Source organism: Tachysurus fulvidraco, chromosome 24, assembly GCF_022655615.1.
Source record: "Tachysurus fulvidraco isolate hzauxx_2018 chromosome 24, HZAU_PFXX_2.0, whole genome shotgun sequence".
NCBI classification, from domain to species: domain Eukaryota; kingdom Metazoa; phylum Chordata; class Actinopteri; order Siluriformes; family Bagridae; genus Tachysurus; species Tachysurus fulvidraco.
Window position 1 is genome coordinate 8,212,893 of NC_062541.1, and position 12,867 is coordinate 8,225,759.

A 12,867-nucleotide genomic window follows, 5' to 3' on the forward strand; every position below is an offset into this window, starting at 1 on the left:
GATAATCATCAAGTGAGTGATTGACAGAGTCATTCATTAAAAAAAACAGCTAAACGTTGAATAAAACATATCTCATGATTCACCTTATGCACTGATGGAACAAATACATTGTGCCCTTTTCTAGCTTGTTTACACTCAGTAAGTTATGTTATGCACAACTATAACTCTGTAAAGCAGGAAATTTCCCTCAAACTTGGAAATTAGTCATGATTTCTAGTCATGACTCAATAGTCACTCAGACCTTGAGTCTATCACTCAGTCATTCAGAATCAGTCAGTATAAAGAGTAAAGTTTGTGATACAGCTGTGTTGTTTTTCTGATCAAATACATTCAAAATAAATAAATAAATGTAAATGCTTATTGTATAATGTGTTCTATAAGTCAAAGTGTATTGTTAGAGCATCCCTAGTGTCCCTAATCAGGTACATCACGCAGTCATGTCCACACATAGGCTTCGACAAGCTCCTGTAAGTGCTACAGACACTTCATTTTCACTTCATTTTTGTAAAACCGAAAAGTGCCTAAAAGTGCTTGTGACATGTCATGATAATATGTGTTTTATTAAACCATTAATTATCATGATTGGTATTTCCATCCACACAGATCCCACATTCACACATGACACACACTGCCCTAGTTTATATTATTCCCTGGATGATGAAATAGTGTGTAATGGCCAAAAATTGTAAGCCAGTATTTGAATACTGAAATCACTATTTGTTATGCACAACCTCTAAAGGAAGTCAGTGAGACATCATGGCATTGAAAATGAAAATAATTTGATGGTGTGCATGTTAGTGGGGCTGAAATCTTTGTGGAAGTGAGTGGTTTATATACTAATGTGGTGGATGTGAAGCTCACTATATTTAAACAGAGATTGTACACTTCCAAAAGATTAAAAGTCTCCTGGAAAAAAACAGGTACCTTAGGTTACCGATTAAGCACATTTTCTATCAAGGACTACTTTCTCTTTTTACACATGCACAAGCAAGTTTTTTAGTTTTTTTGTCAGATTATTCTCAACAGTCACTGCCACTTTGCTAACATAAAGTTTTTGAGATTTTCATTACTGCACTGTGTTTGTTTCATGTGATTTGAACTTTAACCAGTGCCAGAGCACACAGGCTGTAACATTCATTAAAGCTTTTGCACTTGTGCATTTAATATTTCTCTATAACAGAAACACATGCACTGCCCACATTAGGAAAATTACACTGCTGTGGAAAATTATACCACACTAAAATAGTTTTTCTCCTTTCCTACCAGTTACATGAAAGGTGATTGTTAACTCAGATATAATAATCGTATGTCGTTCGAATAATCGTAACACTGAAATTATCATAGCAATCCAGTCATGGTCCAAAACAACTGGACCACAGATAGGTCCTGTTCAGAGACACCGAGGTGCACTCTGAGCCATCACCCATCTCTCTCAGCTGTAACCTGTTCCAGTGTAATGAGAGCTTCGTGTGTGAGTTCTCTCCTGCTGTCCCTCCACAGGCCACGGCTCCAGTCTCCATCCCATCCACCAGCTCAACCCGCTTCACCCCCTCCAGCAGCAGCAGCTTCAGCATCTCTTGGCAGTCCCCACCAGTCACCTTCACCGGAGCCCCAGTGAGTACACACACACACACACACACATACACACCAAACACACATACACACAACACACATACACACACCACACAAACACACACATACACAAACACACACACATACACACACTCCACCACACGAACACACACCACACACACACATACACAAACACACACACCACACACACGCGCACTCACACACATACACACACACACACACACACACACACACCACACACACACACACACACACACACCACACACACATACACACACAAAGCACAAAGTGTGGCCAAACATGTTACTTGAATATGGAAGATTTTGATGGAAATCGAAAAGCAGATGGGAACTAATTTGATACAAAAAGAAGTCCCAAAGCACAATCGTGTAGGAAATATTTTCATTCTGTAAAGTATTATAAAGGCAGTTTGACAGAAGGAAAAATTCACAACCTCTGTTTCAATAAATTTACTTTTACACATAAAGCCAATGAAAACATAAATACTGCCTGTAGTTATTTTAAATGAGAAGTTATATTATATTTGTGTAATGTTACACACATCACTAGTACAACTACTATTTGTAGATTGTGTGCATTAGTGATCTTATTTGTGTTGCAGGCCTCTCCCACTCACAGTCAGACACAGGGCTTTAGTGAGCAGCGCTCACAGACCATCCCAGTGCTCTCGTCTCTACCCCGAGCCTCAGGCTCACTCAGGTACAAGTGTTTCATTTTCTACATTAAATATCTACAAGTTCAAAATGATTCATTTTCTTCCAGTTCAGTATAAAAAAACAGATACTAAAGACAAAATAGGTTGTAATGTGTCGGATGGTAATTGTCTGTGTGTGTGTGTCGGTGCAGCAGGAAGTCCCGAGGTGAGGGTAAGAAGTGCCGAAAGGTATACGGAATGGAGAACAGAGACATGTGGTGCACGGCCTGCCGCTGGAAGAAAGCCTGCCAGAGGTTTGTGGACTAAGGTGCCTAGGAAAAAGTGGTGTGGTGCTTCCTTTGCTTGCAAAACTGTTTCTGCTCTGCCTCCTACACCACAATTCCCACAATCATCTACGTCCTGGCCTGGACCCAGGATCTGAAACAAAACTCCTCAAACATTCCCAGTGCACTTGCCAAAATCTCAAAGGAAGGCGAGTAGCACTATGTTGCAAAAAAAAAAAAAAAGAAGCATTTTTGGAAACATTTGGCTGTAAAACATTTATGGAGTCACGGAGAGACCAAACATTATGGGTCCAATTATTGCCTGGGTTTTGTTTTCTAAAAAAAAAAAAAAAGAAAAAAGAAACACTTAGAGTGCTACAAAATGGTGTACAAACTAAGATCCATGTTTTCCATGAACACTTTTCCACTTCTGCTTTTCAGCCGGGATAAACATTAGCACCAACTGCCAACCACACTCGAGACTCACACCCTCGATTACAGAGACTGCGTGGTGGATGTGTGTGTTTAGGGAGGAGCGTGCCCCCTGGTGGAAATGGATCAAAAATGATGGACAAGGATAAGCCAGTGATTTTCTTCCGTGTAGTCACAAGCAATTACACTCACTAGGGAGGGACAGGTTTTCTATCTGTTTTATATGTGTGTCATTTCTTTCAGGGATGATGCGTTCAGCGAAAGCAAAACCAGCAGCAATGTTTTAAAGCAGCGAAGGTCTTTTTTTCCGTTTTTTTTCGGAGATCTATCTACCTGCAACCAAAAAAAGATTCTTTGTGCCATTTCTGTTTTTTTTTTTGTTGTTTTTTCTACTGTGCATGACTGCTATGTTAATAAACACCCACACAGCACATAACAGCGGCGTAAACCGAGCCACACTCAATCAGACGAGTCTGCGTACAACAACCTCCTCCCTCGTTCATTAATGGACAGGTCAGCAGAGCACCGTCCAAACACTTAAAGAGATGCAGCGGTTAGATCTCCCTCTGAACCCATTTGTCCTGCCCTCACACCTTTTAAATAGGAAGTAATAAAAAGAGAGAGCACTTACTTTTCATTTCAGCCCGGGAGCTCACACGGTGGGCAGGAGCTGGAAGCACTCGAGTGAGTTTTGTTTGTCATCTGTCCTTGAGAAGATTGTGTAACTGTGCTGCACAGTGATCACATGAGGAGGAAATGGGATTTTTCTCTGTGCTGCTCAAGGTGATGATGATTGGATGAAACTTTTTCTGTGTTCATGTCCTGCTGGGGTTCATTACAGGCATGACTCCATTAGTGATGGACTTTTATGCAAGAAGAAAACGGCTGCTGTTGTAAGTTCTCTGGCACTGTTTTTGTCCCCAGTTTTCGATGCAGTATTGTACAAACAAGTAACACAGCTCAAACACCAGCGCACACACACAGACACACACCACAATTTAGTTTCCTTCAACAGCTCATTATTTTTCTACCTTAAGAATGATTATGTATGTACTTCTAAGCTAAATTTTAAAACACTGAGAATTGTTTGGTGTCTCAAACAAACTGCGACGTTGTTTACTTCTGGTCATTTTATGCTTTTTTTGTGTATCAGGATGATATCTGAATCAGGATTATTTCCATATGGTGTAAATGCACCTGAGATGCATTTAAAACAGATTTAAATCTGATTTCTCAGGAGATCTAATACAATGCTGTTGGAACATTCAGTGAAAATTCAACAAGACTAGAACAAAATTCCAGAAATTAACGTTTCTTCAATGTACCAATGTTTGTTAGAATGCTACAGGTAAAAAAATGTTGCTGCAATGTTGGAAGAATGTTCCTAAGAGTTACATGTTTTCCGTACGCCTGGAAAAAAAAATACGATTTTTTAGAATAATTACAAATTAAAACATTCTGCTAATGTAAAGTTGAGAGTGTAAATAATTCCATATGTTCAGGCCACAACCAAACCCTGACACAATAGACACTATGAGACATCTTAATCGAATGTATATGATATAATACAAAAACAGTACAGTAACACAAGTAACATGTTTTATTTGTTACTTGTCAATTATGAATCAGTTCGATTCAGGTCCAATTTAATAGGAATTAGTTCAGGTACATTTAATGTATTTATTGGACCTGCATCTTTAACAGAAGGAATTTAAACTGAGGAAGCGCACAAGAAGGTGTTTAATAAGCTGTACATGTTTCACCCAGTGTTCTGATTTCAAACCAGCAAATCTTTTCATTACAAACGTAGACAAATGTGTTTTAAATCTTCTCAGGCTACAATCTCGATTCAAGAAGCATGAAACGACCAGCTGTAAATGTGGATAAGGATGTGAAAAGTCTGACAGAATGACATTTTCTTTCCAACTCCTTCTGCACCATTTTTTTGTGATGTTTCGACACATACAGTACTTTAAGGTCCAAGAAACTGCCATTATATGTTATGTGAAGTTTATAGTCTATTAAAGAAAATGTAGAAACTATGATTTATGTTCACATTTAATTTTTAAGTGATTTTTTAATGCTCTTTATTTGTATATATTTGTTAAATTTCGGAATACAGAAATATTATATCATTATATCCACTCGAGCCTTGTTGTAGTGATCCGCTATGTTAAACTCACACACGCTCAAAGCCAGTGACACTGCAGCTGAATTCCCAAATTACAACTGAGTAAGACTTCTAAGTTGAGCTGGGTGGTGATCAAATCTTTTTTCATGTTTATTCGCATTATTTACAGAAATAGGATATTTTCGTTAGTGTCACTGCAGCTGTATATCTGATGATCAGCATGTCATTTAAAAAAAAAACATTTTCCTCATCTGGCAGAGGCCCTTATCCAGAGCGACTTATATTTTATCTCATTTTATACAACTGAGCAATGGAGGGTTAAGGGCCTTGCTCAGGGGCCCAGCAGTAGCAGCCTGGTGGACCAGGGATTTGAACTCTGAACCTTCCAATCAATAGTCCAGCACCTTAACCACTAGGTTACCACATCCCCCTAAACTATGTACTATTCCTCATAGTTCAGTCTTGAGTCATGTGTGAATGCAGTTTGTTCAGACTTCAGGCTTCATACAGATTTCACTCATTTTTAAATGACTCCGGTTTTGGCGATTCAATCCGATAACAAGCTTCAAACTTTTTTTTGCTGGCGAGTAGGAAAAATACAGTCACGAACACCAACATGTACCCAACTTTTCAAACTACTGATAAAAGGAGCTGCCTGTGCAGTTTGATTGTATAGAGCATACAGTGAGTGTCACTGTCTATACTAATACTTGTTCACAACCAAGACAAATTTTCTTGCTCCTCATTGTTGATCAGGAGATTTAATAAAAAAAACGTCACTCCTTTGACAAGCTGAACTTTTTCAACTTTGGAAACTCTGTGATGGAAAAAAATACAAGCAGATGGCAGCACTTTTTAAAAGTGGCCATCGCATTGCACCGTCCTCACTTCACAAGATTACGTTATGTTTAATTCATCTGCAGTTTTTTAAAATCTCAATATATGTAATGTAACCTGGAAATTAACAACAGGACAAATTTGTCCTATATATAAACCAGCTCAGAGTTATTGGGATGATTTGAATGAATGTTCATGTCTCCCAGCTATACTTGGAAACTTCACATATATAAGGATGTGGTTTGCGTTTATAAGAAAAGTAGCTGATGTATACTTAGAACTTGGGAAGTCAAAAACTATATCCTAGACCCTAGAAGCTACAGCTAAACCCCATCTTATTACTATAAGTGTTACTTGAAGGTGCAGGCTGGCTCGCGCTGTTGTTTACACACACAAAAACCCCCTTAAAATTCTTTCCATCATGATTACTATGGAGTGATGAGGTGCTTTGTTGTTACAGCTCTAAAATGTGATTTCCTAACATATAAAATGCAATATGTTGTTAGTTTTTACTGCCACAGGCTGGATCTCACTTGGACTTTGGGTTCATAAGGGATTCGATTACATTGTAGAACAGTCGAGTAAAATCCTGAAGCCATATTGCTGCTCTTTTTTCCTCTTTACTTCCTGATGTTCTATACTATACTTCTATCTAATATCCTGTACATACAGTATTCATATATAGCTGCACATTAAAGACTAGCAGTTGATACAGACAGCTTCTGTTGTACAGTATAAAACCTGTATTGTATAAACAGCAGATGGTCTTTCTGTCACAATAATCATGCTGTCCTAATTCCCTGTTACAGTATAAAACAGTATAATATCCACAATATAATCAATCACAATATGACTGTTTATTTATCCTGATTATGTGACTAAATGATTGTATGTATGTGAATTTTAACTCACATTTCAAACACAGAGTCGTGTCATCGTATATTGCCTTCAGGAATGCTCCAGTTTCTGCCAGGCTTAGAGGAGTAAGGAGTGTGTGTGTGTGTGTGTGTGTGTGTGTGTGTGTGTGTGTGTGTGTGTGTGTGTGTGTGTGTGTGTGTGTGTGTGTGTGTGTGTGTGTGTGTGTGTGTGTGTGTGTGTGTGTGTGTGTGTGTGTGTGTGTGTGTGTGCGGATCATTCGGTTTCATGTACTACAAGAGTCTGGTAAAAGCTTGGCTGTGAGAAACCCGATGGTACTGAACTTTTTAGATCATAAACAACATTTGTTAAGCTACGTTCACACATACTGTGATAAATCAGACAGATAATAACTGCCGACTTCTGGCATCATGAGCGACAGCTAAAGGATGTGAGCATGTCCTGTGACATGACAGATGAGGAAACTTAAGATAATTTTATGCAATTATTGAACAACTTTATTTTGCCGTGAATCCCAAATGGAGTGAAGATAGAGTCGCATGATCTGTGGCAAAGAGCACACTCTACTTCTGCATCTCGTATGATATACAGTAATACTATATATATATAATGCTGATTTTTTATACACAAGTAGCAAATCTCCCTCCAAAATGTTCCATTTTAACAAAAAGACTTAATTTTGACAATCTACTGACATCTTCATAGTACAATGACTGAAGACTTGCAGAGATATAATCACTGTATGTGTGAATGTACTTTTTTTTCAAGAATGACAAAAAAATGTGATACTTTTCAATCCCAATACTAAATGAATAGCTTACAGCAGTTTTAAGCATGCAGGACCTAGCTGAACATTTTTAGCTCTGTTTATATTGGTTGCCTGTGTATGTTGCTAGAAGCGAGCTCCTCATGCTAAGTTTTATGTTTAAGATGATTCGGCTTTTAAACATTATCATATAAAAGTGTGTGGACGATCGAGATGAGCATGCAGAGCAGTATCAGCAAGTGTGGTCAAATAAAATGGATCATGAATTGCATTGAAGATCGCGCTGTTTCAGAAGCGTACGTGTCTCAGTGCTTGCAGAATTGAAGTGCTACAGTTTCTCCGTGCACACTTGCATCAATGCTCCACGTTTTCAGATCCCTCTCTATTAAACAGACTTATTCACCACAGGATCTAATTAGGTTAGGATCACGAGTAAATGAGCACTGTATCAGACCGATAGAGTATCTGTATCGATGTATCCCTACTTTAAATGAGTGTGTGTTAAGATTAGAGATGAAACTGTGGCGTTGAATGAGAAGGTTTGTGAAGACCGAGCCGTGAGCTGGTGTTAGAAATGAGCTGCATCATATTGGCTTTGTGGAACAAATAATACAATGATTTGACTTGGTTGTTTTGAGTCATAGCTGTGATGGTAGTGCCTTTAAAAAAAAAGGCGGAATAGGACTTGTGATACGAGTTCTGCAATGCATTCAACCAACAAAGTGGCCTCCAGGTCCCTTCGATGACGCTCAGTGTTAGCGGGTCTGAGTGTTTGTTACTGTGCTGTGAAGCAGACGTGCCGCTCTGCTTTCAGGAACGTGGTGTTTAGGGACACACTGGAGCCTGACTGTGCCTTGGTGAGGTGAAGTGAGGTGTGCAGGGGGGTGGGTGGATGGTTGTTTGGGGCTGGGTGTTGGGGGACATATCTATATAAATAGAAAGCAAAAGGAATGTATCTGGTGTCAGTTTATCTGAGTTTCTGTTTTTGTACCAATTAAGAACCACGTGGCTGTAGAAGCCATTTTCGCTTTTCTTTTGTTTTCTAGTGAAAGTGTTTTGCTAACAGGTGTCTTTTTTCCTTCCTGACTGTATTTTATAATCGACTTTCAACTGCAGTACTGTAGAACTTTTGTCCTTGTTGTTTTTTTAAAATCTGGTTTCCAAAACATGTAAAGTTCAGTTGGATTGTTATGTCTATGTTTTGGGAACCCAAGAGCCTTTTATTCCTATACAATGCTACATCAGTGAGATCATTCATTGTAGTCAGAAACACAAGCCTTACAGGAAATGGCACGGCCATGCACAGGTTATATTGTTCTATATAGATTGATGCCATTTGGTAGAAATTTTCGAAAAATGGCAACACAGTTAAATTCAAAATCTCGTTTGTGGATCTCAAGTCAACACATTTGCTTTAATTAAACCCAAAAAATGACTTATTTGGGATAAACTGTCCACACTGTAGTCCCAAGGGATTAATGATTTTTTTTAATAACTTTTCCTGCATTATGACCCCCAAATTCTAACGGTGCATGCAAACTGTAGGCTCGGTGCTCTGTAATGAATTATGTCACTGCTCTTGTTAATCAATGACCATGTTAACCTCAAGAACTCAAAAACTGTCGCACTGGATTTTTACACTTTTTAAACCTATACTCTGACTGGATTTTTAATACTGCATGTGCATGCTTAAAAGAAAAGAAAAGAAGACGAAAGACGATCTGAATTTTTAAATGTGTATACTGTGTACTTTTGTGTCTAAATTCCAGAGGGCAGGCAGGGTGCAATGCATTATGGGGTAATTGAAAGGAATGTTGAACAATGTGGCGAGAAATGATTTTCATTTTTCAGCCTGATTTTTCTCAAGGCTTCTAGGTCATGTTCCATAGTTTCATCTAATTGTGTGTTGGACTCTTGGGCTCAGCGTTGAAAGTGGGTGCGCAGAATTTAGGGAGAGCTCTGATTGGATGAAGTACCACATACTTTATGTGCCACATTCTGCAGGTCTGGGAAGAAAGCCAGAATTCCCTGAGATATTTTTTACGCCTGCTCTATATTTAGCAGGCGACACAAATTGGGGATTTTATGGCACATGGAGTCAGAGGGGAATGTGGCAATAAACAAATAGTCTGGCTGGCATGAAAGCCTGTGGATACCACTGATACAAGATGAGAGTGGAGAGAAAGTACATCAACATTCTTTAATCAACTCAATCAAACACAAGAACACACCATTCTCTTTAATTGCAACTGCCTGCTCTTGCTCAGTAGCCAGTCCAAAGTGAGCTTTATTTTTTTATTCTGTTTTTGGTGTCTCTTTTCAAGAAAGTTTGTTCAATGGACAGGAGATGTTTATATGAAGTTCACACAGGGGTATACTGAGTATACAACAAACACAGATGAATTAAGGATGTTTTTGTCATTAATACATGCCAGGTAAAGTTGTTGCAATAGAATTTTAAAGCCATAGATGATGGCCAAAGTTACAAATTAAATAACCACAAAAATCTGTCATTTGGGTGGATCTAATCCCACAGAGAACATAATCGTTTTTTGTTTTTAATTTATTGGTGAGGGTTTATTATATTTCACTGGCCACCGTATGTGTGGGTCATTTCTGCAAGAAATTTTCTTTAGCTTACAATGATAACTCTTGGTTCTCCAACACTGTCAACTCGATACAGTCTTTCAGTGGTTAGGAAATTTAAGTTTAAAATTGTATTACAGTTCTTACACAGAGTCTGATAAAAGTTACTATCAGACTGTCCGAGTCAGAGCAAAACCTCATGAGAAATCCATGTGTTGTGTATGAATATAATGCAAACCCTGTCCCCTAACCCTGGACTTAAGTATTCTATGAAATAATACAATGCTAATTCACAAATCTTTCAGAATATTTCAAATGATTTGAGTATTTCACAATTGGCAGACAGACCTGATTTCCCTGCTGAATGAAATGAGTGGAAAAAAAGACTTCTCATTTCCAATTTCTCATAAGTCTGTATAAAATTTCAGCTTGACTTCTATACACCTTTTCATTTTTTTTTCTCTTATTTTTATTTTTGAACAATTTTTCATTCTTACCAATTGTTTATTAGCAATAATTGGATTTTAATCAATATCGTTCGTTTTGTTGTTTAGTGATTCTTATATTCATCTGTTTTTTTTTTTTATTACTGGAGCATTTATACTGTCTTACATGGTACATCATGCAACTAATCCCATATTTGGCTCAATATTGAAATACATACAATGTTGTATGCTGTTTATTGGGAGCAAAGAGCTTTTAATTTCTGACCTTTCCTCTGACCGAACAAGATTAAGTTAGCAGTATTTATAGGCTGACTTCTTTCTATCTTTTGAGGTTTGGATTAAAGCCATTTCATTCAAATGACAAGTTAAATAACTGTGAGAAATCAATATTAGATATAATATAATAGATTTCATAATAAAACCGTATTATGGATATTATCATGGACCCTTGTATGTCTAGATTTAAAATCTAGAAGGCAAGCTCAACTCAAGCTGGCTATTTTGAGTGATGCTCCTGTGACTGCCATATAAAAACCTTTGCTTTATCATATCTGTTCAATTATAGTACATAGTATGTATTCTGGAATAATAATGCCACTTTTCTAGATAAATACTGCCAGGAAGTGGGAGACGCTTGGGAAATCTTGTTTCTCTTGAGATCAGTCCCCTGCCCTCCTCTAATAACTCTTCATACACGTACATGTCATACGCGTTGCAGGTCGACACTGACGTGCACACTGCTGGGGTCCCTGAGGAATTAAACAGAAAGCATGTCTCATTTCTCTGGGTGTCATTTTCTCAATTCCGCCGTCTCTTTGCTTTCATAACAAGCAGACGAGAAATTGTAAGTTTCACAGGATTTTTCTTAATTGAAGACAATAACTGCTACTAAAAACTAGCAGCAACAGATGTTTACTGTAAAATAAAATGTTTCCTGCTGTGTTATTTATCTTAATCCCGACAAATTCCTCATGGCACTTTAACATAACTTTCCCCCTTTCTATCATACGCAATTATGCAATGGGGTGTTTTCAGCGCACAAAGCCTCATGGCTACACCTAAACCAATAAGACATTAAGTTCATGTTATTATGCAATTTAAACCGCAGACTAATCCAGAGGCGCAGTAGATTACGTGATGAAAGAGTTGACAGTGTCAGAGATGCTTATTTCGTGATCCGGGATGATTACGGTTACCGCAATATCTTTTGAAATGAAAGCACTTGCTATTACTGTATGTGTACAATGTCTCAGTGTTTATTGTGTTGCAGCGGTTCCCAAACTGAGCTGAGGATCCCTGGGCTTATACAGGGCACAGACAAGAGACAGGGCTATACACCATGAAGAGAAATCAGTGTTAACATTTTTAGAACAGAATTTAAATAATGATTTTCGATCATTGGTTTCTAAATCTATCCTGATCTATAAACTGCTACACTGGCATCTACTCTCAATTCTATTACATCTTGTCTTTCCTTGCCTCTTAAAAGTGGTCCTTGTGTTCTGTGTTAAATGTTTGGGAAGCCCTGTCTTATTGCACCTTTTTCCCCCTCTTCTCGTTCTCTTAAAGAGGACACTTACAGACTGTTATCTTCTCACTCACGGGCTGTGCTGTTTTTTATTTGAAGCCGTGTGTACATAAAGACTGCCATTGTAAATTGTGCTACAGTGACAATGTCCTGGTGCTCGTCAGTGCCGCTGTTGATGTTTCCTTTGGTGTAAGTATGACGTTTCAGAGACACTCTGATTTATTGGTCACAAAATAATAAAGAAAAAGACTTTTTGGCAGCTGTTTACTACACTGTGTTTGTTACTGCGTCTTTATTCATCTGGGAAGTAAGGCAACAGTGTGTGCTGATTTAATTAAAAGATTATGATACTAATACCTTCACTACAGGGAGGTATTAATTGCAGTTCATTTGACGCCTTGGACCATGTTTTGTTTCTGTTGAATACAAAATGCTGGACTGCCACAAATTATTTAACATTCATTGTTAATAATAACTAGGAAGATTAATCCCTGCATTTTATTAGACAATAAATAAAAAATAGCCACGGAGAGAAGGGTGGCAGGTACAGTATCAGATTGATCAGATTTTTAACAATATAATTGTTTTATTATAAGACACATTCAGCAAATATGTATTTCATTTATAAGAGGCATGAGAGCTTTTTAATATCCTGATTATTTCACATCAAGAATCCAAACTATAAACTAATATTAAAATTGAAAAAAAGAAAAAAAGAATAAAATGTGAATGC

The 12,867-nt window shown here is 37.8% G+C and overlaps 1 protein-coding gene across 4 annotated transcripts in view; it reads left to right on the plus strand.

Moving 5' to 3' along the window:
* znf704 (zinc finger protein 704) overlaps positions 1 to 12,406 on the plus strand; it is a 53,089-nt gene extending 40,683 nt beyond the window's left edge. The window contains exons 7-10 of one of the 4 annotated variants that reach the window (XM_047808026.1): positions 1,501 to 1,614; positions 2,216 to 2,313; positions 2,464 to 2,562; positions 2,974 to 12,406. In XM_047808026.1, the coding sequence (XP_047663982.1) occupies positions 1,501 to 1,614; positions 2,216 to 2,313; positions 2,464 to 2,562; positions 2,974 to 2,989 (327 nt within the window). In that variant the 3' untranslated portion in view covers positions 2,990 to 12,406. Of the gene's footprint in view, positions 1 to 1,500; positions 1,615 to 2,215; positions 2,314 to 2,460 lie in introns of all 4 variants that reach the window. The other 3 variants (XM_047808025.1, XM_027175763.2, XM_027175762.2) reach the window with 3 other exon arrangements.
* Positions 12,407 to 12,867: the final 461 nt, after the last annotated feature.